This window comes from Panthera onca, chromosome D4, assembly GCF_046562875.1.
Source record: "Panthera onca isolate mPanOnc1 chromosome D4, mPanOnc1 haplotype 2, whole genome shotgun sequence".
NCBI classification, from domain to species: domain Eukaryota; kingdom Metazoa; phylum Chordata; class Mammalia; order Carnivora; family Felidae; genus Panthera; species Panthera onca.
Window position 1 is genome coordinate 7,096,902 of NC_138351.1, and position 27,436 is coordinate 7,124,337.

The 27,436-nt window shown below is 41.9% G+C and overlaps 1 protein-coding gene across 2 annotated transcripts in view; it reads right to left on the minus strand.

Moving 5' to 3' along the window:
* Positions 1 to 27,436, minus strand: part of PDCD1LG2 (programmed cell death 1 ligand 2) — a 59,835-nt gene that overhangs the window by 28,297 nt on the left and 4,102 nt on the right. The window contains exons 2-4 of one of the 2 annotated variants that reach the window (XM_060610208.3): positions 18,895 to 19,035; positions 9,391 to 9,696; positions 509 to 778 (exon numbers count right to left, since the gene is read on the minus strand). In XM_060610208.3, the coding sequence (XP_060466191.1) occupies positions 509 to 778; positions 9,391 to 9,696; positions 18,895 to 18,946 (628 nt within the window). In that variant the 5' untranslated portion in view covers positions 18,947 to 19,035. The remainder of the gene's footprint in view (positions 1 to 508; positions 779 to 9,390; positions 9,697 to 18,894; positions 19,036 to 27,436) is intronic. The other variant, XM_060610207.3, reaches the window with a different exon arrangement.

The window sequence follows — 27,436 nt, forward strand, 5'->3', positions numbered from 1 at the left end:
GAAAACCCCATACCCACCTGAGTGTCAGCAGAGCCAGCAAAGTCACATTTATTCTGCTGACTCTCTAGGCACCGTGCCCGAATTACAGTGATTAGCTTTCGTGCTGGCTATTATCTGTTTCCTCTTCAGATTCACCCTCTGCACTTCAACACTGGGTTCTGAGCTCTGAGAGGTTGGCCTTTTTGAAACACATCAGTGGGACTCCCTTGTTCTCTGACTCGCAGCTGGGTGCCGCGGATGGGAGGCACAGGCAGGAGCCTGGAGGCTGGGGGGAGTGTGAGGTTGGGGTATTTGTTTCCCTGGCTTCCATCCGGGAACCACCCCAACAGTAGCAGTCACTCCTCTGACTGTTGAAGCCCCAGGGTCCGGCCATAACCTTACTCGCTTCTCTAGATCCTGACCACACCTCCACAAATAGACTTTTTATTACGCTATCCTCCAATTACTCATTCTGAGTATGCCATCTAGTTCCTGACTACTGGAGTCGGGAAGGGTGGGCTGCTCTTACCATGAGGGTCTATGACGGCTGAAGTAAGTTCTTTCACGTTAGCATTCCAGAACACACAGCTCACATTTCTGCCGGGGTGTGGCTTTAGTCGCAGAACACTGGTGACCCGGTAGAGGCCTTCAGAGGTCTTGGTGTGGCTGGTGTTGGCAGGGACGCTGACGTTTGGCCAGGACACTTCTGCCAGGGGATAACCTTCAGCCTGGCAGGTGAGCTGTACCTCATCTACCCCTGGGATCTTAAGGATATGAGTGTTTATTTTCTTGTAGGAAGCTGGATAATACAAAAAGAAAAAGAAGCAAGCTTTTCTTTTCTGATTCCTTGAGATCTCCGTACTCACTGCCATGTGAAATGGCTAAAATTATCATTATCAATATTAAGTAATTATGCTTTTAATTTTTTAAACATTTCCTGTGTCCCAGATATCATGCTACTGACATCGAAGGATTTCATTTTTATAATATAACAAAAATGGTGTTGTTGGTATTCCCAATTTTTGTTGGAGGTAACTGAAGCGAGTGAGGTTGAGTATTTTGCCCAGAGTCACCAGGCTTTAATAATTGCTGGAGCCAACATCTGCACATTGGAAGTTTGATTCCAAGTCTCAACAGTGCTTTCCACTATCACACTCTGTGGCTTCCTGTATTCCTGTAAATTATCTTACAACCGGGGACTGGAGAAAAGACAGAAGGTGGTTAAATGAAATCACTAGATAATCCCCACATTCTTGTTTTACTTGGTGCTTCTTCCAACATCTTTTCAGAAGAAAACTTTCTTCCCACTTCCCCTTTTCCTCCCTTCTCTATGAGATTAGGAGGAGAAAAAAATAAAGACCTAGATTCTATCTATAAAGAGTTAAGAATTAGTTATATAACTTACTTATCCTGTACACACATACACACACACACACACACACACACACACACACACACACCTGTGTATAGTGTATGCTGAGTAAATTAATCCAAAGTGGCTCCCTACCCTCTAAAAAACTGAGATCTAAAATGCATACAAATGACATCGAAAGCAATAAGACACAAGGACAAATTGTTATCTTAGATGATAGCCCCAAATAAAGACATATTAACAACATATGCAGATACCAGGGAGTATGGAAAGTAATCTGTTGGTTTTTGGTGGAGGGAAGTAGAAATGAGTACTAACTTCCATTAGCTAGGAAATTTTTAAGAAACAGAATTTTGATACAATCTTTGTGTTTGTGGCTCAGGTGTGATGAAACCATTTTTTTCTTACTGTTGGGAGGAGTATCAACAGGCACACCCATCCTGAAAAGCAATTTTACATTAAAATCATGAGGACAGCCCTGTGGAAAACATCAAATGTGTATGAGGTAGTAAGTGCTTTCTAGGTGCTAAGCTTCACGCTGTGTGATTTCATGTACTGTGGAAGGGGGAGGAATGTTCAGGCCCCTCTCCACAGTTTTGCCCCTTGAGTACTTCCCTTTGTGTCTCTGTGTTGTGAGTTGCTAATTTGATTAGTTATAGCCAAAGACGCTCACGGGGTCACTGTTCACTGCGGTGAGTGACCTCATCTGGAAGCGTGGTTCACGGTCTGTGGGCCTCTCTTGAAGTTCTTGTCTCCATGCAGTAGAGCATACTCAGTTGGGCCTACTGACCTGCCTGCCTCAAAAAGCTCTGAAATCTTCCTGGCTCACAGTATTCCAGCTTCTGCTTGTGACTGGGTGGGTGGGATGGACTTTATTATCCATGAGGCTGGATAGATGAGTAATTTTAGGGTCTGTTCGGCAAACCTGGACTCTAAGTTAGGATGGGGGTGCAGGAAAAAAGAGGCCCTTATTCTAAGTCATGTTCTCCAGTGTAAATCACCAGAGAAGCCTTAAAGTACCGAGAGGGGAAGGGAGAAAATCATGTGCTCATCCAGGTACTAATTTAACAAATGGAGTTCATTTCCCATTTGGCTATTGGTTCTTGTGCGTAGAGCTCACCTGGTCAAGGACTTGGACCAGGGGTCCAAGGAGAAGAACAGGGGTGAGTGGCTCTAAAACCTGATTCTATCTCCTTGACACACATTATCCCAGTTAGACTCTCCAAGGACCCTATGAGGTAGGTAAAATTCAAAACAGCTGGAATCTGGGGTAGGTAGAGGGACTTGAACTCATGCCAGTCGTGGCCACGTTATTCTGAATTCTGCATTGGAATTGATGATTCTCTCTGTAATTGCAAAAGTCTGGGGATAGAGCAATAGACACAGGAAGGGGGGAGGGGGACGTGTTTTCCCAGGGGGAACTAGGGACACACGGAACTAGTGGAAGATGAGGAGAAGCAGGTTTTGAAGCATCCTGCTGAGGAGTTGAACCGGTTAGACCTACCAGTGTCCTTGAAGCCAATTTTGATCTACCTGTACAAATTCAATAGTATTTGAAGCATGAATTTTTGAGGACTCACCTTATCTCTCATTTTACGTTATTTACCTACACGTATTTTCCCTTGGTTTGATGTCCTCTTATAATCATTTCATCCTATTTTGGTGTAGATTATTTCTGTAAGTTCTGGGGTCTTTGGGGGGATGAAGAAGAATAAATGGGTTCATAGCAGCAATGTGTTGCATATGAAGGTGTGGCTGGTTCTTGCAGGATAGCTCAGAACAAGAAGCTGATCTTGAGGGCCAGGTTGAGAGGTGGTTTCAGAGGTCGGGGGGCCAGGAATCGGGAGGTAGGCTGAGGCTATAATCTGGGATATACAAATGAGGAAGCAGATGAGAGAGATGTTCACTTAAAAGAACCAGCAAGGTTTGGGGAAAGGATGGGAGCCCACAGCCTGCATGTTTACAACATTAAAGACACCTCCACAGCCTCATGCAAATTTGGGAAGTGGCCGAAAATACACATTAGCAACACACAACAGGGAAGCTGGACTAAGGGAGATATTCTTAGGAAAAGATGAGTAAATTTTAGAATTTCAGAGATGAAAGTCATCTTAAAGTTAAAAATAGTCCAACTTCCTACTCTGCAGTTGTTGGGTGTAAGTTTTGTATGTGTCAGTTAGGCCAAGATGGTTGTGTTTACTGAACCCTTCTATTTTCTTTTTTGTTTATCCATTATAGTAGAGATGAGTTGAAATCTCCAAACATGACTGAGGATTTATTTCTCCTTTTAGGTCTGTTTTATTTTTGTTTTATATGTTTCGAAGCTATGTTGCTAGATGTACACACATTTAGGATTGTTATGTCTCCCTGTTGTCTTGACTTTATCTTTATGAAGTGTCTCCTTTTATCTTACTAACACTTTTCTGATATTAGTAACCTGCTAGATAACTGACTCTGGGCAAAATACATCGATTAATAGAAGCTCCTACTTTCAGGAGTAGCCATTACCATGATTAGACAATAAGAAAGCTAAACTTTCATTGGAAAGATCATCCTTCTGCCAAGCCAAACTTTGCTTCTGGGCAGCTTCAACCCATTGGTAATTGCCTGGTTTAATAAGACAACATGGGGGCAGCATAGTAGACAGAAGTCTGAAAGGTCTGACTATGCTGAGCCAAGGGCTGGTTACATGACCTGTCGAGCCTTCTGGTTGCGCAATAATACTTATCCTTAACAGAGGTGTTAGGATGACTGAATGACTTAGGTGCCTAGAATATAGCAAAAACTCGGTTAATGTTAGCAATTATTATTCACTGTTGCATATGATCCTTCGGGTGTTTGAAGATAACTGGCAAGATTCCATATCGTCTTTGACTTCTGGGTAAAACATGGCTACTTCCTTCAACCCTATCTCAGAGGACAGTTTTCAGACCAGACTTGGATTCACTTTGTTTGCCAGTATAACATGACCTATATTCCAGACTTTAAGCAGCACAAAGTATAGTGGGACTAATTACTTCCTATGTGTGGAGCACATTTTAGGCCCAACACAGGGTTTTAATACAGTCTAAGGTCATGAGATCAATTTTACTAAATGAATGATCTAGGAGACTCCTGCAGGCTATCTCCCCAGGCTCCTGACAGCCAATAGGAGGCATGGTGGGAAGACTGGAGGGCAAGCGGGAGGGAGAAGTCGGGGTATTTCTCCCCTATGGTCTATGCTATAGGAGCCTCTCCACCAGCACCCACATCTCTTCCTCGGCTCCTGCTACCACTGGATGGGCCCGTTGTGGTTCTAGCGTCTGTAGAATGACCTTGGCCTCTGAACTCCAGTACTCCTGCCTTCCCCCTCTCCCTCCAGTCCAGTGCGGGCAACAGCTTCTTGCTCTTGCTAATTGCCGATTTGCCACACTGTTCCCAGGTTGGCTGTTCAGTCTGTTCCATCAAAAGAATTGCTATTTTCTGATTGAAATTTCTACTGGTTTAAATGGTTTTTGTTTCCCTGGTCGTCTCTCACTATATGATCCCTATGCTACTGGCAACTCTAGCATTTCTGAAATAAAGAAAAAGCTGCACATTGTATTATTTGCTCTATCATAATGATAGTAATTAAGGTGAAAAAATATAGTTTTACAAATACCTCGGTCTTAACAGAACATAGGCGGGTTTATAGTAATTGCTGAAATAAATCTTTTAGGCTTGCTCCCAATTTGTCTGTTAAATGAGCTGCAGAGGAACCTCAGGTTAAATAGTTTGTAAGTTGCAGGCACTTTTCCTCATTTCAGAATTCGGGACATTGTTTTCTTAATTCCAGCTTTCCTTATTACCCTTTTGTTTCCCCAAGTGGGGAAAGGCACTGAAAGGAGAGATTTAGCCCTATTAGTAAGTGTCTTAAGCAAATGCTTTCTCTAGGTCCAGAGGCTGTCATTATCTTTTCCAGGCTGCATCACTTCCCTTGGGCTGTTCCCCCCCACCCCACCCATGCCCTTTGTCTTGCCCTCCTTAGGGTGAAGGCCATTGTGAGAGAAAAATGGAAGCCTTGCCACCTCCTTCCTCGACTTGCTCAAGCTGTATGCCCATGGAGCTTGGGGCTTTTTCACCGGTTGGAAACACTTCTGTGAGCCTCAGCCTGTTCTGGGGGTTGGCCGTCTCCCATTCCCATCTCCCACCCTGCCTGGAGACTTCAGGCTGCTTTGGCTCTTCTGTTCTTATGACTTGTTCTGGGACTGTCTGGGATCTTTTGCATAGGCCAGTTCTCAACCTGAGGGCGCAAGCCCTGGCCTCTCTGGACTCTCGGGGTCACAGTGCTCTTCTCTTAGGCCATGCTCCATGACCTCCCTCGGACAGGTTACTCACAGTCCTGTAGTGGCAGCCTTCCCCTTCAGAAACCTCTCTTCTGGACTCTCGAGCCACTCTACCTAGTATTGACTTTCCTGTACTTTTGAAGTTAGCGCTCTTTTCACTATATTTCATATGAAATATTGCCTGGACGTCCAAGAAGTTGCTATAAACCTGTTTTCAAGTTTATGCCATAGATGAGGCATTTTAAGGAAAAAGCACATCCTTCCTCTAGTCCTGTTTCGTTGAAGCAAATCCTTACTAAGGTCCCAAATCTCCCCTGCTTTCTCCAGAGACCCCTGATCAGGTTAGAATACTCTCAGCTGACGGTCTTCAGCTTTTCCTGTTATTGCCTGCATTCCTTCTAAAAGGACTTGGATGCAGTATGCCCCTTCTCACACGTCTTAGGTCGGTTCTTAAAAATTTTCCTAAGTTTCGGGGCGCCTGGGTGGCTCAGTCGGTTGAGCGTCCGACTTCAGCTCAGGTCATGATCTCGCTGTCCGTGAGTCCGAGCCCCGCGTCGGGCTCTGTGCTGACAGCTCAGAGCCTGGAGCCTGCTTCGGATTCTGTGTCTCCCTCTCTCTCTGACCCTCTCCCATTCATGCTCTGTCTCTCTCTGTCTCAAAAATAAATAAACATTAAAAAAAAAATTAAAAAAAATTTCCTAAGTTTCTATATTGGGAAAATAGATTATGTTTAGCATTTTGTAAATATTTATATTTTAAGTAAAACAATGATTTGACTCTTACAGATGTATCTAATGCTGTCTAGAGGGCAAAAGATAGCTAGATATCTTTCACACATGCCACCATCTGTGGAAAAATATATACAAAAATTCTCCTCTAATGGTTCGAGCTTTACACGGTTTCTCTTTCACACTTTGTCATTCTGTGACCCTCCACTCCCATGCCACTTTTTATGCAGGATTTTATCCTAACGCAACATGTTTGGAAGTTCTTTTATTGATTATCCTTATGTTTCTTTGCAACAACAAAATGCATCTCGCTCTTGAGGGTCGTTTTTTTCCTTGTGATCACGAGGCTTCAAGTGTTCATAGTTTTCTTGTGCACTGAAATCTAATTTCTGAGGCACCTGGGTGGCTCAGTTGGTTAAGCAACCAACTTCAGCTCAGGTCATGATCTGGCATTGGTGAGTTCGGGCCCCGCGTCAGGCTCTGTGCTGACAGCTTGGAGCCTGGAGCCTGCTTCAGATTCTGGGTCTCCCTCTCTCTCTGTTGCTCCCCTGCTCATGATCTTCCTGTCTGTCTCTCTCTCAAAAATAAATAAAAACCTTTAAAATACTAAAAAAAGGAAATCTCATTTCTATTATTATCAGCACATGTAAGATCCAGATGTAAAAATGGTGATAATGATTAAGCATAAAAGGGCAAGTTGACTAGAAATGTATCTCTTAATAGGATGGATGGGGTTCTCTTTTTCAACTTGTCCACTTATCTGAGGATGTATATGACTTTGTGGTTGGAATGAGGCAAGGGTAAGCATCGGTTCTATTTCTGACTTTCCGTTTTTGTGGCAAGAAGGGCTTACTCATGTGAATAAGTAAGTGGGAGTAGAAGCAGTTTTGTTACAGGAATGTCACTTCATTATGATTTACATGGAAAAAAAAACTATTTCATTTTTTGCTATCGTCTATTAACTCTATTAGGGCCTTCTCCAAATTTGTTGAACACAGAACTTGATACCACTTATTTTTCAGAAGTATTTATTAGTCTTTAAAGTTTGATATGGTATCAATATTTCTAATCACTCTTTTGGTCAGCGCCATGTTTTTCTATGCCCCAGGGCAATGCACCATATTCACGATGGGTGAGAGGCACACTTTTTATGAAGTGGAAGAAGGCAATGATCAAAGAGGAAGTGTTTTAGGGGAACCCCAAGAGACTTGCCTGGAAGGCGTATTCTCAGGCACACTCAATTTGGGGAAAGAGTAGTTGGGGAAGATTAGGAATTAGAAACTCATTTCCTAAAACTGTCTTCATATATCCATATACCTTAGTATAGTTTTCGTATATCCATCTACCTTAGTTCAAAGACCATCAATGATCTAAAGAATAAATAATTCGGATTTAAGGAATTAACCTGTTCCACACCTGAGTCATCCCTGAGCTAGGTGACGAAGCTGGCAGAGTGGCTTTCCAGGAATGAATGGCAGCTTTCAATTGGACAGAAAGCATGAAATGACTGGCCCCCAATTGCCCAGAGACCCTAGATGCATTACAGCACTTAAATAGAGATTAACAAACATGGAGTCAGGGAGTGAGGGGTGAAGATACTGAACACATTAGGAGATCATGACAATGTAGAGCCCTCTTTCTTCCCATTAATTGAACTCAGGCTAACTTCAAAGTTGTAGCATTCATTCCAGTTCTGGGTGTAGGAAATGCAGTGAAGGTGGAAGTCAGTTACATCCAAGCACATGACTTTCCTGATGACTTATTGATGGCTGAGATGAGAGGAGGTCTTTAAACCGACTCCCTGGACACTCACCATGTGCCAAGCACCATGCTCAGTTCTCTATGTTCATTATCTCAATTTTTACAATAATCCTATGTGGTAGGTGCTACTATTGTTATCCTTTTACAAATAAGAAAAGTGTGAGATTATGAAAGGTGAAATAACCTGCCCAAGGCCACAGGTGGAAACAACATTCACCCTTATGTCTAACCCTTCTAGTTTGTCCTTCTTTGTGCCAGATCATAAAGTTACAACATTGCTGCCAAGGTCAATGGTCTTTAGGGACCAAAGTCTATGGACTTTCCAGAAGACAGAACAGATCCTCTGAGGCCTAATGGGTGAGATTGGAAGGGGACAGAGAAAAAACCCAGAGCAGTCCGGGCAGGATGAAAAACACAAGCTGATGAACAGAGCCAAATCTGTTGTTCTTTTATGGTCTTTTCCAAAATGACCTTTTCCAGAACAAACACGAACTTGAAGATTCTCTTCGGATTTAGGTTCTTGGCTTGTATCGGGGTAAGGAGAGCCCTTAACCTAGAGGAATGGGGACAGCTATTGACTTAACGGGGCTCCCCCAGCCTACCCACTTGACTTCTCTGGACTTTAGCTGCTTCATCTGCAATAGGTGAAGCTTGGACAAGAGCAGTGTTTTCCAAACTTCTTAAACTGTGACCCAGAGTGAGCAAAAATATTTTACATCACAAACCAACACACACACACACACACACCTCTGAAACAAGAGTGTCACAAGACAACACTCAGCCCTACTATGTGATGCCTTCTGATCTATTCATTTTGCTCATTCATTTTATTGGGAAAAAGACACCTACCTGGTTGCTACTCACTAAATTGATACTTCCATCCATTAATGGTTGGCAAACCATGGCTTAAAAAACTCTGGACCAGAGGAATGAGCTTCTCTCAAAGAGGAGCTTAACAATCAGGTCAGTGTTGTTCCTTTGGAGGACTGTGGGCAAGGCAGGGCTTAGCTTTGGTGTCCTCCCGCCTTTCAGGGACGCATTTCCTGCCTTCCCTCCAGACCCACATTATTCTTGCAACTCCTGCCCCTATTTCCCCTCACCTCAGCTGCGTTACACTCGGAGATTAAAAAATACTTCTGCGCAGGTGCTTCTGTTTTCTCTAAGACTGCCCGGTCTCTTTGTAACCATCTCCCAGTTTTTGCTTGTGCCGATGCCTCCAAAGATTCTCGTCCTTGAAACTACTCACCTTTGACTTTCAGAGTCAGGTACTTATAGTCCCCGGCGACCCTATAGATGATCAGGCAGCGATACTGTCCTGCATCACTCACTTGCACCCGAGAGATGTGGAATAAGGCCTTCCCCAGAGACAGATGCTCCTCCAGCAAAGTGGCTCTTTCGCTGTGCAAAGATGTATTGTTTTCCACCTTCTGCAGACTGGCCCTTAAGTCCTTGAGTTCCACATGACCTTCAGTGTCAAAACTACACTCCAGGGTCACATTGCTGCCGTAGTCTACTGTGTACAGTTCCTGGGAGACCATCACTGTGAATAAAGCTGAACAGAACACAAAACATTCTCCCATTGTCTGCCTTCACATTTCAGTTCCGTGCCGAGTGGGAGCTGAGGAGACCCATCACACCCCCATTTTCCAGGAGACACCTGTCACGCATTGGGCAGTCCTTTGGGCTCTTTCTCTGCTGTGCCCTATTCTGTCTGGGCAAGAGTGGAATTCTGGATCCACTGTTGTGAGGTAGTTCTCTTCTCTCAACCCTCCACAACTGTGGAGCTAATGGCTCGCCTGTCAGCTATTACCCAGACTCATTTTCTCCATATGGATCAAATTATATCATTCCCTGCCAAATACTACCTCCCCTCACAAGTGATAGTAATAGTAACAACTATCATTTGTTGAGTTCTTAGTATATGCTAGGCATCTGCTAACACACAGTCTCATTTTGTCCTCCCAGGAAGCCAGCAAGGTAGAGCCATCCTCTTTTTAGAAAGTGAAACTGAGGCACAGAAAAGTAGCCAGGATCAGACCCAGGTATGTCCCTAGTGCCCTCACCCATCACATCATACAACCCCATTGGAGAAGTTTATTTTCTGTCAATAAGGAGAAGAGAGGAATAGAACTAATGTTTAGTGTATGCCTATTATGCACCAGGCACTGTGCTAGGCTCGTTATTCTTTTTTTTTTAAATGTTTATTTATTTTTGAGACAGAGAGAGACAGAGTGTGAGTGGGGAAGGGGCAGAGAGACAGGGAGACACAGAATCTGAAGCTGGCTCCAGGCTCTGAGCTGTCAGCACAGAGCCTGATGTGGGGTTCAAACTCACGGACTATGAGATCATGACCTGAGCCAAAGTCGGATGCTTAACCGACTGAGCCACCCAGGCACCCCGAGTGCTAGGCTTGTTATAACTATGCCACTTAATCCTGAAAATATAACCATGAAATATGTATTATTATTACTGTTTTATAGTTGAAGAAACTGGCTCAAAGTGATTCACTCTAGGACATACAATTAGTAAAGTTAAAATTTAGAGCCAGTTAGATGTTTGACTTAAAAATCAATAGTTTCTACTGCAAAGGTATTTCCCAAAATATGAGGCACCTACGAAGCACATGAAATAATTTTATCTAGGGTAGAATTAAGGCCTAAAGGGAACTGAATTACCCAGAGAGAAATTTATTTCCTCTTCAATTCTACTTCAGTCTTTCAAACAACATATAATTTGCAATTAGACTCTCACACCTCCAACAATCGCTATTTCTTCTTTTAATAAAACAGGAAGTTCCCAGGCAGATACTGTAGATCTGGGTAGAATTTAATAACACTACTTTTGTTGCACTTTTTTTTGTTCATATCCTCTATTTACCAGTAACAGTGATACTATACTGGTTTTCCATTTACCCCAGGGGTATACCATTTTGTTCAAAAAATTAAAGCTGAGTTGATTTAAAGAATCCCATAAAAGCAATAGCATGAAGAGTGGTAAAGCAAAGCAAAATGAACGAAGGTGGTGTATGCATGGATAAAGTGTGGGCAACTGTAGAAAATTATGCTGCCTCCATCATTAATGGATGGATATTCATTATGACCGAGGTGCAGCAAGATCTTAAAGTCATTTCTGAATCCTGACAAAAGATTAGATAAAACTGTATTCAGGAGAGCTTCCTTCATTCATCCATTAATTTGATTAGTCAAAACATCCATTCAACACATACTTGGGGATGGGATCTAAGCAGATGCTACTCAAGGAGTTTTTACCATTATGAAAAGTGGTACAGTTAGAGCATGGGATTTAGTGACAGATGAACCTTGACTAGTATTGAGACTATGAGTGCTTTGATCTTGAACATGTCATTTAGCTCTGTGAGTCTTTGCTTCTTTATCTATACAGGTGTAAGGTTAGAATCTGCATCTAAGTATTGTGGGGGAAAACTAGGCAAAATAGCACATATGAAGTGCCTTATTTTGGCAGGTAGCAGGCAGTCAGTAAACATCAGTTCCGTTCTTTTGCACCATGTTTTAATTCTTGGGGAAGTGGTAATCCACCTATGCAATACATGGCCTTTCTTTATTGACCACGATATTTTATCAACCAGGACAGCCCATTCCCTGACCATCTTGGGCAACAGATTTTACAGTATACGTAAATTTTGGGTTTCCTGTTGCTTGAAGGATTCACATGGCAATTTCTCTTCTGACTTGAGTTTCTCCTTCTACTATCCTGCAAGACTTTGAAGGCAGTGACCAGGTTGAGTCTGTTTTGGTATCTCCAGTGCCTAGCACATACTAAGTTCCAGTTAAAGGCAAATAAATGACAGAAAGAGGGAGAAGAAGAAGAAAGGACAAGCCTAACCATACTCACTTCTGTTTTCCTCTCATCAAACTGCAACTTACCCAAATTGCACAGACTGTCATTCTTAATCATCACACACCAAACTTGATAGTTATGCACAAAACTTGACATTTATCGAAAATGATTGGCAAGTTTATATCTTGCCTCCAAACCCGATTTCAACCATGACCAGAACATGAAGGTGACTTTCTAACAGTGCTAGAGTTCATATCTGCCCAGCATTCTGTGGTGCAGGATGGGGCGGGGGCAGGTGTATAACATGAGGGCCTCTCTGTAAAACACTGTTAATCACACCTGCATTTGCTTGGACAGATTGAGAAGACTCTGGAATGACACGTGTGGAAAGAGATTTGTGCTTCTGAATTTCCTGCATGATTCCATTTCATGAAATCCACTGAACACCTGAGAGTAATACCTCTCACCCTGGGTCTCCATAATAGGACCCTCTTAAGGGTAGACCCCTTGATGATGGGAACCATCTCCAAACTTTGAGTTATGAAGTCCCCCTATAACCAAGACAGAGCTATCTGCTATCAAATGCACTCTGGCCTGAAGAGTACTATTTACTTATTCTTTCACCAAATGTATAGTAACCATCTTCTGTGTGCCAGATGCAGGGATTTACTCTTACTCTCCTTCTGTTATCTTATTACACATGATAAAGCAGGAAACAGGGAAGAGAAATGGGGCTTACGAGAAAGTTCAGTCCCTGAATCTGAGATATAACAAGTGTCAGAAGACTTTGGGTGTTGCCTCTATTGAATTTATTTAACAAATTTATTTACCACACTTAGGCTTTCTTCTCATGACAGAGAGAGACAGTCTGTAACTTCCTCTGGAACTCCCCATAGCAGAGGGCAGAACTCCCCTCTTTACGCTCTGGGCCTTTGACAAAAATCCATCTTCTGCTTGCTTCTCTCCTCTGCCTTCTACAGAGTGTGTGTGCAGGGGCTGTGGCATAAAGTACGTTACCTCTTAGGCAGGTGAACAGTTTTCACTTTATGTTCACAGGAGGAAAGAGCAATTAGCAAACATGGATCAAATATCTGATGGCCCAGGGTAACTGGAGGATGAGTTCTTATTTGGTGTAGTTTTGTCTCAAAGCTTCTAAGACATGCAAAGCTTTGAGCTTGATTATCATATAAAAATGAGTTTAGGAAATGAAATACACGTTTAAAATCCCAAATTATTCTTGCTTATTGTAAATTGCAGAGGAGATAAAAACATGTTTGCAAACAACTGTGTGAAGATATTTTTCTCAAGCCTCGATGCACAACGGAATCACTAAGCAGAGTGCCTCAGCTCTGGCCGTCATTGGAATCACCTGAAAGACTTTTTTAAAAATACCAGGCCCCACCTTGGATCCTTTATTTTTATTTATTTATTTATTTATTTATTTATTTATTTATTTATTTATTTTAATATATGAAATTTACTGTCAAATTGGTTTCCATACAACACCCAGTGCTCATCCCAACAGGTGTCCTCCTCAATACCCATCACCCACCCTCCCCTCCCTCCCACCCCCCATCAGCCCTCAGTTTGTTCTCAGTTTTTAAGAGTCTCTTATGCTTTGGCCCTTTCCCACTCTAACCTCTTTTTTTTGTTTTTTCTCCTTCCCCTCCCCCATGGGTTCCTGTTAAGTTTCTCAGGATCCACATAAGAGTGAAACCATATGGTATCTGTCTTTCTCTGTATGGCTTATTTCACTTAGCATCACACTCTCCAGTTCCATCCATGTTGCTACAAAGGGCCATATTTCATTCTTTCTCATTGCCACGTAGTATTCCATTGTGTATATAAACCACAATTTCTTTATCCATTCATCGGTTGATGGACATTTAGGCTCTTTCCATAATTTGGCTATTGTTGAGAGTGCCGCTATAAACATTGGGGTACAAGTGCTCCTGTGCATCAGCACTGCTAGGAATTTACCCAAGGGATACAGGAGTACCACCTTGGATCCTGTAAATATAAATTCTAATTCTTTTGTGAGGCCAGCATCAATTTTAAAACAAAATTTCCTTCAGAGCGTCTAACGTGTAGAGGTATTGAGAACCACTGGTTAGATCAATAAAACATCTGCACACACAAACGCCTTTTACTGTCCTGCCTTTCAAAGTGCCCTCAGCTTTACCTCGGAGCAAGTTAGGAATTTAGAATCTCAAGCCGTGCCTCAGACTAGAGAAGCAGACTCTGTACTCCAACAAATTTGAGTTGAGTCATGTCAACATTCATGTCTGGGAAACAAGAGTTCTAACATTAGCCCGCGTTTGGACTGTTACTGGGAAGCAGAGAGATAGCTAACATTTATTGAACACAATGAGCCAGACACTGAGCTAACCTTTACATCAGCATCTCACTTGATGTTCCCCAAACTCTGCAAGGTGGGAGTTACCATGCCTGTCTTATGATGGGGAAATGTAGGCTTACAGAAGTGATACCACTTGCCCAAGACCAAAGAATGGCAGCTCATGGAGTGGGGATTTCAGCTCAGATCTCCGTGTCTTGAAAGCCTGTGCTAACAACTCTCCAGATATGACTATATATCCACTGGCATGTATACAATACATCCACAAATGACATAGATACCCTTTTCAGCTTTATGATAACAAAAATATATTTTCTTTCTCTGTGTGTATGTCTGTGCATGTGTACTTATTTCTGGGTTCTTTATTCTGTGCGATTGAGTGATGTGTCTGTTTTTATGCCAGTACTATACTGTTTTGATGACTATACCTTTGTAATATAGCTTGAAGTTAATATAGTTATGAAATTATGCTTTAACCTAGCATTGAACTCCTAAAGTTATGAGACAAAGGAAAAAATCGGAAAGTTTCCACGACTACAAAATTAAGCAGGCAAAACCTAGAGCAAAACAGGTTTTCCTATCATTTGGGCCCCCTGACTGAATTAAAGGGTAAAAAAATTTGGCCAGGGCATGCAAAATTCATATATGCAGCTTTTTAATCAGATCAAAGAAGCTGGTTTGAGTAGTGCTGGACCTTTCTGAAAGCTCTTGGGGAAGCTGTGCACTTTACTTGCAATCAGGCATCAATAGGAGTCAGCACCTGTCACATCTCCAGAAACACAAAACAAATCATTTGCATGACCTCCCAAGATAGCTTCCCCTTTAAGCTAATTTTATACTTTTTTTTCCCCCATTTAATAACAGAAGCTTAAGTGTTTTTTTCAGACTGTGTACTTAATGAACTTGAAGGGTGGGGGCTGCTTTACACAACCACAGTCTTCAGAAAACTATAGTTCCTGCTTTAGGATAGAAGCCTGTTCTGGGCACCTGATTCATCTGCTTCTCTTTGTAGGAAAATGGCCTGGGTGCATCTCAGTTCTTAGAAATCCTTTCCCAAACCTGATTTTCTGCCTTGTATACCTCAGGGGTCCAAACAAGTGGTTTCAGAGGCTGAAGATAGTTTAAGTGGAGTGACCCAGGGTGTGGTCCCTACCCGCAGAGTGACCTCAAGCATCACCATGGTCATGTGCCCCCCTGGTTTTATTCTTCTCTGGAGGATGGAGAAAGAAGAAAACATCAATAAAAGGAATAACAGTTGGGGCTACTTTTCCCCCCAAGACACGACAAAGTAAAGAAATGAATATTTCCCCTTAAATGTATCTGGGTTACAAGATGTTCTTAGGTTTTGAAATTCAATTATAAGAAAAGAAGAACCACAACATTACAGAAATTCGAAGAGTGTGCTATGGATGAAAGTGTACACACAGAGATCAGCAGAACAGATTACAGAATGGAGTCCAGAAGTAGATCCACACGAAGATGGTCAATCGATGTTTGACAAAGGTGCAAAGGTGAGTCATGGGGAAAGGATAGTCTTTTCAACAAATGGGGCTCAAGAAATTGGACATCCACATGCCAAAAAAAATAAAAAGATCTTCAACCTATACTTTATATCTTTGATGACAACAATCAACTCAAGATGGATGGTAAACCTAAGAATGTACAACTATAAAATGTTTAGAAGAGAGGCGCCTGGGTGTCTCAGCTGGTTAAGCCTCTGACTTCGGCTCAGGTCATGATCTCACAGCTTGTGAGTTCAAGTCCCGTGTCAGGCTCTGTGCTGACAGCTTGGAGCCTGGAGCCTGCTGTGGATTCTGTGTCTCCCTCTCTCTCTCCCCCTTCCCCGTTCACTCTCGGTCTCTCAAAAGAAATAAACATTGACAAAAAATGTTTAAATAAAATGTTTAGAAGGAAAGATAGGAAAAAATCTTTGAGAGTTTGGATTAGGCAGAGTTCTTAGCCATCTCACCAAAAGCACAGTTCATATAAGAAAACAAAGACAAATTGGATTCCATCTAAATTAAAATCTTTGCTGTGCAAAAGACACTGGTAAGAGAATGAAAAATGAGCCATAGACTGAGAGAAAATATTTGCATATCATGCGTCTGATAAAGGACTTGCATCTAGAATATACAAAGAATTCTAAAAACTTAATAAGAAAATGAAAAAAACTTAATAAGTCTGCCATTTTTAAAAACATTTAATCATTTTTGAGAGTGAGAGAGACAGAGCATGAGCAGGGGAGGGACACAGAGAGAGAGGGAGACACAGAATCCGAAGAAGGCTCCAGGCTCCGAGCTGTCAGCACAGAGCCCGACGCGGGGCTCGAACTCACAAACAATGAGATCATGACCTGAGCTGAAGTCGGATGCTTAGCCGACTGAGCCACCCAGGCACCCCAATAAGTCTGCCATTTTTGATGATTATCATCACTGTAGGCTGGTAAGGTAGAAAGGACATTAGTTTTGAGGGAAACTTGCCTGTGACACCTAATGACTACATAATCTTGGGTACATTAAATAGCTTTTCTGAATTCTAGTTAAAAATGGTCAAATAGTTTGAATACAGATTTTACCAAAGAAGACATATAGATGTCCAACTGCCATGTGAAAATATGCTCATCATCCCTAGATATTAAGAAATATCTATTTTCCTAGATATTAGGAAAATGCAAATTAAAACACAAAGAGATACTTCTACACACCTATTAGCATGACTTAAAAAAAATGACAATGTCAATGCCAAGTGCTGCCAAGAATGTGAAACAATTGGAGCTCTCACACTTTGCAAGGGGAATGTAAAAATGGTATAGCCACTATGGAAAGGTTTAGTGGTTTCTTATAAAGTTAAATATTTACTTCCCATATGACCCAGCCATCCTACTCCTAGGTGTTTACCCAAGTGAAATTAAAATGAAAATCTATATATAAACATTTATAGTAACATGATTCATAATTGACCCAAAACAGGAAACAACCCAAAAGTCCCTCAACCGGGGAATGAATAAGCAAACTCTGGTATGTACATACAGTGGAATACTACTCAACAAGAAAAAGGGAATGAACTATTGATATATCTAACAATATTGATAAATCTCAATTGCATTATGCTAAGTGAAAGAAGCCAGACAGAAAGCATATCTAATGAATAATCCCATTAGCATGACATCCTAGAAAAGGGAAAACTCTAGCACAGAGAACAGTGGTCACCTGGCTTTAAGAGTTTGGGGATGGTTTTTGTGTGTTTGCTTGGCAAGTGGTACAACTGTTGTGGATCTTGATTGTAGGGGTGGTTATAGGACTACATGTTTGCCAAAAACTCATAGATGTTTTTACTAAAAAGATTAAATGTTACTGTACACCAATTTAAAAATGAATAAATGTTTAAACTGAGAATAAACTGAGGGCTTATGGGGGGTGGGGGGGAGGGGAGGGTGGGTGATGGGTATTGAGGAGGGCACCTGTTGGGAGGAGCACTGGGTGTTGTATGGAAACCAATTTGACAATAAATTTCATATTAAAAAATGAACAAATGTTTAAAAAATGAAATGTTTTCTGCCAATTTTTCTCTTCAAATTTTAAATTGTTTTACAGATAACAGAATAGAGCACCACACACAGGGCACACAGGTAAGGAAAGCGTTCATGATAAATGGTTTACCTGAGTCATACCCTGAGTTCGTTTTCATCACAGTCTTTAGGAAGCAGACTTTTTTTCCAAGCATTAATCCAGCAAGACTCAAAAATTTTTTTTTGAAATAACTAAAATTTCCATCAATAAAGGACTGGATAAATAAATTATAGCATGGCATGTCCAACGAAATATATAGAGCCACTTTACTTTTTCTTTTCTTTTCTTTTTTAGATTTTTTAAAAGTTTATTTATTTTGAGAGAGAGAGAGGGAGCATGGGGGAGGGGCAGAGAGAGAGGGAGAGGGAGAGAATCCCAAGCAGTCTCCACACTGTCAGTGCCATGTGGGGCTCAAACCCATGAACTGCAAGATCATGACCTGAGCCAAAATCAAGAGTCCAATGCTTAACCGAATGAGCCACTCAGGTGCCCCAAGATACGATATATTTATAGTTTCCTTTTGGCTAATTCATAAACATAATTCATCGTACATATTTTTTGGTTTTGTAAATGTGTAGTATCAACATTCAGTATATGTCCATGATCAAACTTAACTCCAAAAACCCATTCCAAGTGGGAAGACTAGGGATTGTCGGCCATGCTTGATTCTCATCATCACTGTAGGCTGGTAAGGTAGAAAGTTCTGCAGGAAGCTTGCCTGTGACGCCTAATGACTACATAATCTCAGGAAAATTAAATAGCTTTCTGAATTCCAGTACCTTCATCTGCCGAATGGTTACTGTTCCTGTAAGACATGGGCATGGGAAAATACAAGCCACCCTGGGCACCCTTCTTTTTACTGTGCATGTGACAGTAATCAAAGAAAGAAAGCCTTTTCTTTCTCAAAGAAAGCCTTCAGCCTGAGGACCTCATTTTCACCATTGGCTTCAGCCTGGGTCAGCTGCCTATTCCTCTTTCTCAGGCCCCTCCCTTTGCCCTTTCTTACCTGCTGTCTGATGAAGCTGCTTTCCCAAGCTCAACATCAGCAGGAGGAACATGCTCTGTACCCGATCTGAAACAAATAATTGAAAGTCTCAGGGCCTTCTGCAGTTTTGCTGGATCTTGTGATTTGGTGATTTGCTCATTCCTGAAAACAGGGAAATGACTCGTAAACAACTGTTCTGGGGGTGAGGGGGCAGCAGAGGGGGCAGAGCAGAGCCTGGAAGAGAAGTTATAAGTTGAATGCTGGAGAGGGGGTGAGGGGAAGTGAGGCATTCTTTATCGATCCAAATTAGAAGCTCTTCCTTCTCTGAATATGAACCAGTCCTCACGAGTCACCCACACTGCTGATTGTCTGAACCTCCTTGTCCCTTCCACAAAGCCTCCCATAGATTTTTCAGTAGTGGATCCTTGAAAATCAAATGATTGTCAAATGAATAATGCATACCAGCTTCTTGAGGTGGGCTTGAACTCTGGGAGCTAGGTACTCAAAGATAGCATACAGTAGAACAGAACTAAATTCTCAATAAGCACTTGATATTTCCCTGAGCAGGTAAAGTGACAAGTTCTTTTGAGTGTTGTGATGGAGTTTGCCCATTATCTGAACTACCTGTTACTAAGCAGGTTAGACAGGGAGAGCACAGAAGTGGCGACATTGAGCGGGTGCTTAACCTTGGTCTTGCTAAAACTCCTAAGCTTCCACATTTGCTCACAGGCTTTCTCCCATCCCAGGACTTCTGGTGGCTGAGGCAAAAGGGACAGGATATACTACTGTCAGCTATTCTGTCCTCACAGAGGCTTTCAAAATTTTATTAGCTATGGAACCATTTCTCCAAGGGAAATTGGTTGGAGCCGTACATCCAAATCAGGTACAAGCAGATCTGCTCTGAGGTCTCAGTGTGATGGAAAGCCAGCAGAGGATTTAGATCTGGTGAATGACCTGATCTCATTGCATGTTTAAAAGAGGACTCAACTTTGGTGTAGACAACAGACTCTTGGGAAGGAGAGTGGGTTGGACAAGATGAGAAGCAGGATGATCAGTGAGGCATGTTTACGCAGAGATGAAGATAGGTTGGTTTGAGTGATGGAGCTGGTGGAGGTGAGAAGTGGCATATGTTATATACGAATATACATTTGTTCTTTAAATTTATTTTTTCCCAACAGCATTATTGAAGTGTAACTGACATACAACAGAGGATTATGTGTGTGTGTGTGTGTGTGCACGTGCATGCATGTGTATGTACATAAATATGGAAAACACAGACAATTCAGTGGTTTTTAGTATAGTCACAGAATTGTGAAACCCACACCACTATCTAAGTTTGGATAATTTTCATTACCCCCCAGAAAGGAACTCAATACCCATTGGCAGAAACTTCCCAATTTCCCTTCCCTCTCCTTCCAACCTCTGGCAACCACCAGTACACTTTATGTCTCTATTGTTTTCCTTATTCTGGATATTTCATTTAAATGGAATTACACATTGTGGCCTTTTGAATCCAGCTTCTTCCGCTGAGCTTAATATTTTCAAGATTCATTTATGCTGTAGCACCTATCAGTACTTCATTCCTTTTAATGGTAGAATAGTATTTCATTTTATAACTATACCACATCTTGTCTAGCCATTCATACGCCAACGATCCATTTGGGTTGTTCCTACTTGCTGGCTTTTATGAATTATGCTGCTATGGACACTCACGTACAAATTTTTGTGTAGACATGTTTCCAATTCTCTTGGATATGTTGGAGTGGAACTGTTTGGTTAAATACTAACTCTATGTTTACTTTTTGAGAAATTGCCAAACTGTTTATCAAATATATAATTTGCAAACACTTTATCCCACTCTGCAACTTGTCTTTTCAGCTTCTTGATAATGTTCTTTGAAGAACAAATATTTTAATTTAATTTAATTTTAAAGCACAAATTATTTTAATTCTGATGAAGCCCCATTTATCTATTTTCTTTTTTATTGCTTGTGCTTTAGGTGTCATATCTAAGAAACCATTGCCTAATCCAAGGTCACAAAGATTTATGTTTTCTTCTATTTTATAGCTTCAGTTCTTATATTTAGGTCTCTGATCCCATTTTGAGGGTTTTTAAAAAGATAATAATTGTTCTTTTATAGATTAAATCATTATAGTTTTGGCTACTGGAAGTCCCTTCAAGGTAGCCTCTGTTTGCTTTTCACACAATCCTATCAATCTTGGAAAGTTTGCTTTCTGTACAAATTGCCTTAAGTTGACTTCATGTGTCTATTGCCCACACACACAGTTAACCTTTCTCTAAGAAGTCCTATTTTTTTTTTTAATTTTTAAAGTTAGAAACAAAACAAAAACAGTTTACCCATTTCTCCCACCCCTAAACACCTGCCTCTGGCAACCACCAATCTGTTCTCCGTATCTATGAGCCTGGTTTGTTTGTTGTCTTGTTTGTTTTAGATTCCACATGTAAATGAAATCATACAATATTTGTCTTTCTCTGTTTCACATATTTCACTTGGTGTAATCTCCTTGAGGTTCATCCATGTTGTTGCAAATGGCAAAATTTCATTCTTTTTTTTTTTTTTGATGAATAACATTCCATTTCTCTCTCTCATACACAAACATACACACACACACACACACACACACACACACACACACTTAGGTTTATTCCATATCTTGGCTATTATAAATAATACTGCGATAATATTGTAATGAACATGAAGGTGTATATATCTTGAGTTACATTTTCATTTTCTCCAGATAAATACCCAGAAATGGAATTGCTGGACCATATGGTAGTTTTATTTTTATTTTTTTTTAGGAACCTCCATGCTTTTTTCCATAGTAGCCACACCAATTTACAATTCTACCAAAGTGCACAGGAGCTTCCTTCTTCTCCACATCCTCACCAACACTTGTTATTTCTTGTCTCTTTGATACTCGCCATTCTAACAAGTGATATTTCATGGTGGTTTTGATTTGCATTTCCCTGATGATTAGTGACATTGAGCACTGTTTCATGTACCGGTTGGTTATCTATATGTCTTTTTTTGCCAAGAAGCTCATTGCCTATGTTTTCTTCAAGGACTTTTTTGGTTTCAGGTCTTACATCCATGTCTTTAATCCATTTTGAACTGATTTCTGTGTATGGTGTAAGAGAGTGGTCCAGTTGCATTCTTTTCATGTGGTTGTCCAATATTTCCAATACTAGTTATTGAATGCTTTGGAACATATTCCTCACTTTCTTCATTTTGCTGAACTCTCTGTTTCTACACTGTAGATGGAACAACTACTTTCCCAGTCTTGAAGGATTGGTCTTATGTAGGAGATGAACCTTAATGTTCAACCATGTCTCATCTCTTGGTTGTCTTGCAAATCTTTATGTTTGTCCAAGCAGCTGATTCTATTTTCTTAAAATAATTCCCAGTAGTGGAGGATGTGCCTGTTAGTATCCAAAAGGGGAGGATCTTTACATCTAGATTCAGGTTGACTGAAAGTCAGATCCTCAGGCATCAGCTTGCAAAAGTATAGAAATAATACAGTCCTGTGGCCTGCAAGTGTAAGTCCTACTGGCCACCAGAACCAGGCAACTTGGAGGTGTCCTCTGGGTAGCAGTCACAACAATTTGGGCTCAAGATGAGTTTACAAGCTTTCTTCTGGGTCCTGCTGGTGAACTGAAATGAAGCAGAGGGAGGGCACCAAGATGGCGCCCACAGCCTACGTTAATCAGGAGCAGCTCTGCAGGCCACCAAATGTGTGCAAGACTGTAACCCTGCCCCTCAGGGTGCAGCCCTAGGAGAAGCAAAAAGGCTTTCCTCACAGAAGGACTGGGGTGTGTGCATCAGTGTGCTGTTTGTGCAGTGCTCTGGAGGCATCACCCTGCCCAGAGCTGTCTCTCAATTTCACAGTCCTCTGGAACTTAGGAATTCAAGCCCTCTGGCCAACAGAGCCGGGTGATGAAGGGGTAAGGAGTCCCCTGGACAGCTGCTGCAAAACCCCAGTATACCCTGTAAGGCTCCCTGGCAGGAGACACTAGTGTTCTGCAGTACGTCAGAGGATGAGTGTGCAAATAGCACCAGCCTTCCAAGGTCTCTGGAAAGGATTACACCAGCCCCTACAGGTATGTTAATCGGCACCCTGCCTCTCAGGGTGCAGCCGTGAATGATTAGCTACTAGGCTTCCTTCACAGAAAGACTGAGCTCCTGGGTCTGTGGCTACTCTGGCTCCCTTACATTTCCACATGAATTTTAGGACCAGGTTGTCCATTTCCAAAAAGGAAAAAAAAAAGGCAGTTGGAATCTTGAATCTTGATAGGAATTGCACTCAATCTGTAGATCCATTGGGGAATATACCAATCTTCATAATGTTAAGTCTTCCAAAAATGAACATAGCATGTCTTTCCATTTACTTAGGTCTTCTGTCTTTTCAAATAAGACCTTATGAGATTTGCTGTCAGGTTGGATATGTAGTTTGACAAAAATAGATAAATGCAGGAAATTTTCCACATTTGAGACTTGAGGCATTAGGGAAATGCAGGTGGTATTTTTTAAACTGGAGAAGATGGAGGAGAGAAACAGATTAGGGAACAGAAATCAGGACGTGTTTGGCACGTACTCGGTTTGAGATGCCAGCTCGACATCCACATGAAGATGTGTAGTACGCAGTTGGATAACAGGGGGTCCAGAGTTTGGGGTAGAGGTAAATTTGGGAGTGCTCAATGTCTACATGTTACTTAATGCCATAGGGCTGCGTGACATCACCACGAGAGAGACAGAGGAGAAAAAGTGTCGAAGGACTGGAATATGGGGCATTCCAACATTTATGGATCCCTGGGACGGTGGGCACTAGCAAAGAAGATTGAGGGGAAGGGTAAAAAGGCTAATTAATCCTGCCTTTTATTTTCAGTTTTCTGATACTTGGACATCTGGGCTCTTGATCCTGCAGGGACTAGCCCCCGTCCCCACCCCAAGGATTAGTCAATTCCTAGAGGCAGTGAGCAACTCACCAGGAGGGTGCCTTTCAAATGCAAACCAACCAATCCAGAACCCCACACTCCAACCACCTCCTTACTGCCCCAACCACCCTGGGGCCAGGTACACAATAAGGGACAACCCCTATGTTCCAGATCCCGATGAATAATTTCAAACTAGACAATTTAAGCCTGCCTTTCCATCCCTTCTTGTGGAAACCACAATAAAGACTCCTGGCCACATTTCCCTTTCCGCTCTGCCTCCTGTCTGAGCCGGGTGCTCCCCTAGGTAGTCCCTGAAGGGTGGCATGCCTCCTTCTCTCAAGATCTGAAGACACAACAACCTATTTTTTCAATGGCAGTTATCTCCCGATCTGTTGGCCTCGCCATACCTCAATTATAAGGAAACCTAGAGTTTAATTTTTGTAATACTTTTTTATTCATTTTTGAGAGACAGAGCATGAGTGGGGGAGGGACAGAGAGAGAGGGAGACACAGAATCCGAAGCAGGCTCCAGGCTCTGAGCTGTCAGCACAGAGACCAACGCGGGGCTTGAACCCATGGATCGTGAGATCATGACCTGAGTTGCAGTCGGATGCTTAACCAACTGAGCCACCCAGGTGCCCCGTGGAAACCTAGAATTTAAAACACAGTGTTTCAAGGAGGGGGTGTTCAGCTGAGCCAAATGCTGCTGAGAGTTGGCGTTAGCAGTGTGGAGGTCATGAGAGAGCCCACTTGCGGGACGTCCATGGATTTGGTGCAGATGAAAAGACTGTGAAGTGGAGAGAAAATAAGAGCTAAGAGTGTAGAGACAACAGAATATAGGCAGTGCTTCAGAGAAGAGTGTTATAACAAGAGAGAGCAACGAGGCAGTAGCTAGAAGGGATTGTGAGGTCCACAGAGGGCTGTAATCTTGTTTTCATTTTAGAAAGAGACATATTACCACGGGTACCAACTAGGAGCTCCATCAAGTGCTTTCCATAGGGAAATGCTAGACCTTAGCTGGACTTGAAGACCCTCTTCCTTATCGAAAATGCAAATGTACCCAGAAAAGAAATCATCTTCATGCTGCACTTGCCCAGCATTCTTATTTCTAGAGCTAAGAAGGATAGCGTGTAACACGTTCTGGCAACAGAAAGGACGCCTGGCTCACCCAGACCTGGCTGTAACTTCCCCTTCTTCCTTGCCCGTCTAAGGGGACTTTCCTTGCACACTGCCTCCACAGAGAGATAGATACTGTTATGAAGGTACTTTCCAACCAGCAGCTTCTTCCAGCTAAGGATAGGTCTCTTTTGTGCAATGGATAAGAGCTCATGCTCTAAAGTCAGACACATCTGAGCTCAAAACCTGGGTCTAGAATTATGAACCTCTAAGACCCTGGGCACTTTATGAAAACTCTTTGTGTCCTATATTCCTGTAATGCCAATAATATGAACACCCACCTCAAGCCAGAATCTTGGGTGTGTCGTCTTGAACCTACTCGTCTCTCGTCTTGCAAATCCAGTCCATCCCCCAGTCCTATTAATTCTATGCCGGGATACTTCTGGATGATGCCTCTTCTTTGTACCACCCCGCTGCCATCATCTTTATTCAGCATCTCGTCATTCCGCTTTATACGATGGCAGAGCATCCTGCTCACAATCTTTTGATGGCTTAGCATTTCACTTAGAATAAAGCCCTAAGTCTGTCTAGTAGCCCAGGCAAGAGGGACCACCGCCTTGAGCCCTGTGCTTTAGTGGACTCGACAGTGGCCATGCTCATGGTGTTTACAGAGCTAAGAGCGTCCTCTGGGGCCCTTGACCTGCCCCTAAAACCCGCCACAATCTGGGTTCTTGGGACTCTGGAGTTCTCTAAGTGGCCCTAAGCTTGATGCCAGGTCTTTGGGGCTTCTTCCCCAGATCCATTCCCTCAAAAGCAGACCTTGTTGCCAGTGTGCAATTCCCTAAATGCAGAGACTTTCCTTGGTCTTTCCGATGAGACTGTCTTATGCAAAATCACAACACCACCACTCCTCCAGCATTCCCAATTCTCCTTATCTCTCTCAATTTTCCAAAGCACTCATGACCATCTGACATGCCACATAATGCACTCATTTGTTATATTATCATCTACTATCTTCGATAAGAATCTAATCACTAAAATGACAGAGATCTTTGTCTGATTTGCTTATTAACATCTTTCAGTCCCTAGAACTGTGTCTGGCAGGAAGCTGGCACTCGGTTCATACTGGATGAATGAATTATCCATTTACCTGTCAGGAAGACTCTCCTGAATACTGAATAATCAAATGTGACCATGTCACTCCTGCTTAAAAGATTCCAATAGCTCCCGTGATTTATAAGGTAAAGTTCTTCTTTGCATGGGCTACACAACTTTTTCAGATCCGGTCCCTCCTGCCTTAGCCACAGAAGTAATACAGGTGCTTTCCATGACAAGGCCCTCACAGGTACTCTGAGATTCTAATCTCTCTTGTCTGATCTCCATTTATTTTGTCCAATCTTACTTCCCCTCTATCTCAGTTTCTACTGGAGCTCGAAGAAACTGTACTGGGTCATAAATATTTCCTTAAGTGGCCTTACATTCTTATGCACTCAACACAAGTAGATAAGCCTTTTCTAGCTGCTCCAAGCTGTTCCTTCTGCTCATTTGTTGTCTGCTATTCACTAATGTTAGCACTCAACTCCTTGTTGGTATATTAATTTGTTACATGTCTGTCTTTCATGTTAGAACAAGAGCTCTTTGTACTGTATTAGGTCCTTATAACACTCCTCTTTATCTTGGTGTGTGTTTGTGTGTATGCATGTCTGTGTGTTTCATAAATGTTTATAACTGTTTATAATGGATAATGACTGTCCCCTGAAGGAACAGATGAATGAGTGCATGTGTGGCAATATGGTATCATACTCTGAGACTACTGGCCCCCAGTTGACTCCTTCCTCTATGAGAGAAACAGAAAACTTAATTTGTTTAATCATTTTATCATCAAACAAGAAATTTTCATCGATTTATGTCACTCACTGTAAAATGGGTTTCTAAGAGCAGGTTCTGGGAAACTTTACTGTTGGTAAGTTTGAACTCTTTTATATTCAGACTGGCAAAGCCTGAAAGAGTTACTTTGGAAAACTTATGGAGTGCACTGCCCAAATTAATTCACTCAAGCATCATTTACAAAGCATCCGTATGTAAGGCACTCCTTTGGCTGAAAGAGCACAGAGAGGACACCTCTCCATGAGATGAAATGAATGTGTTCAAACACCCATGCTCCCTCTTCCTTCCATCTCCCCTTCTAAAATTCACCTTTGTTTTGGAGATAAATATATAATTGTCCAGGCCTACATGGCCATTCATTTTTATCCTGATTGTATATTCCTTATGTATGTGTTTGTTTGTGCTGGAGTTTCCATCAGGCAGAGGATGTTCATTGTAGCTGTCTGTACTCGGGCAAGCTCCCCTCTAAGGAATACACTAGAATGTGACTAGAAAAAACATTTTCAAAAAAAAAAAAAAAAGGAAGGAAGAAAAGAAAAGAAAAGAAAAGAAAAGGCATTTTTTCAATCAAATGATCAGTTTAGCTGAATTTCTTAAATTTCTGGATA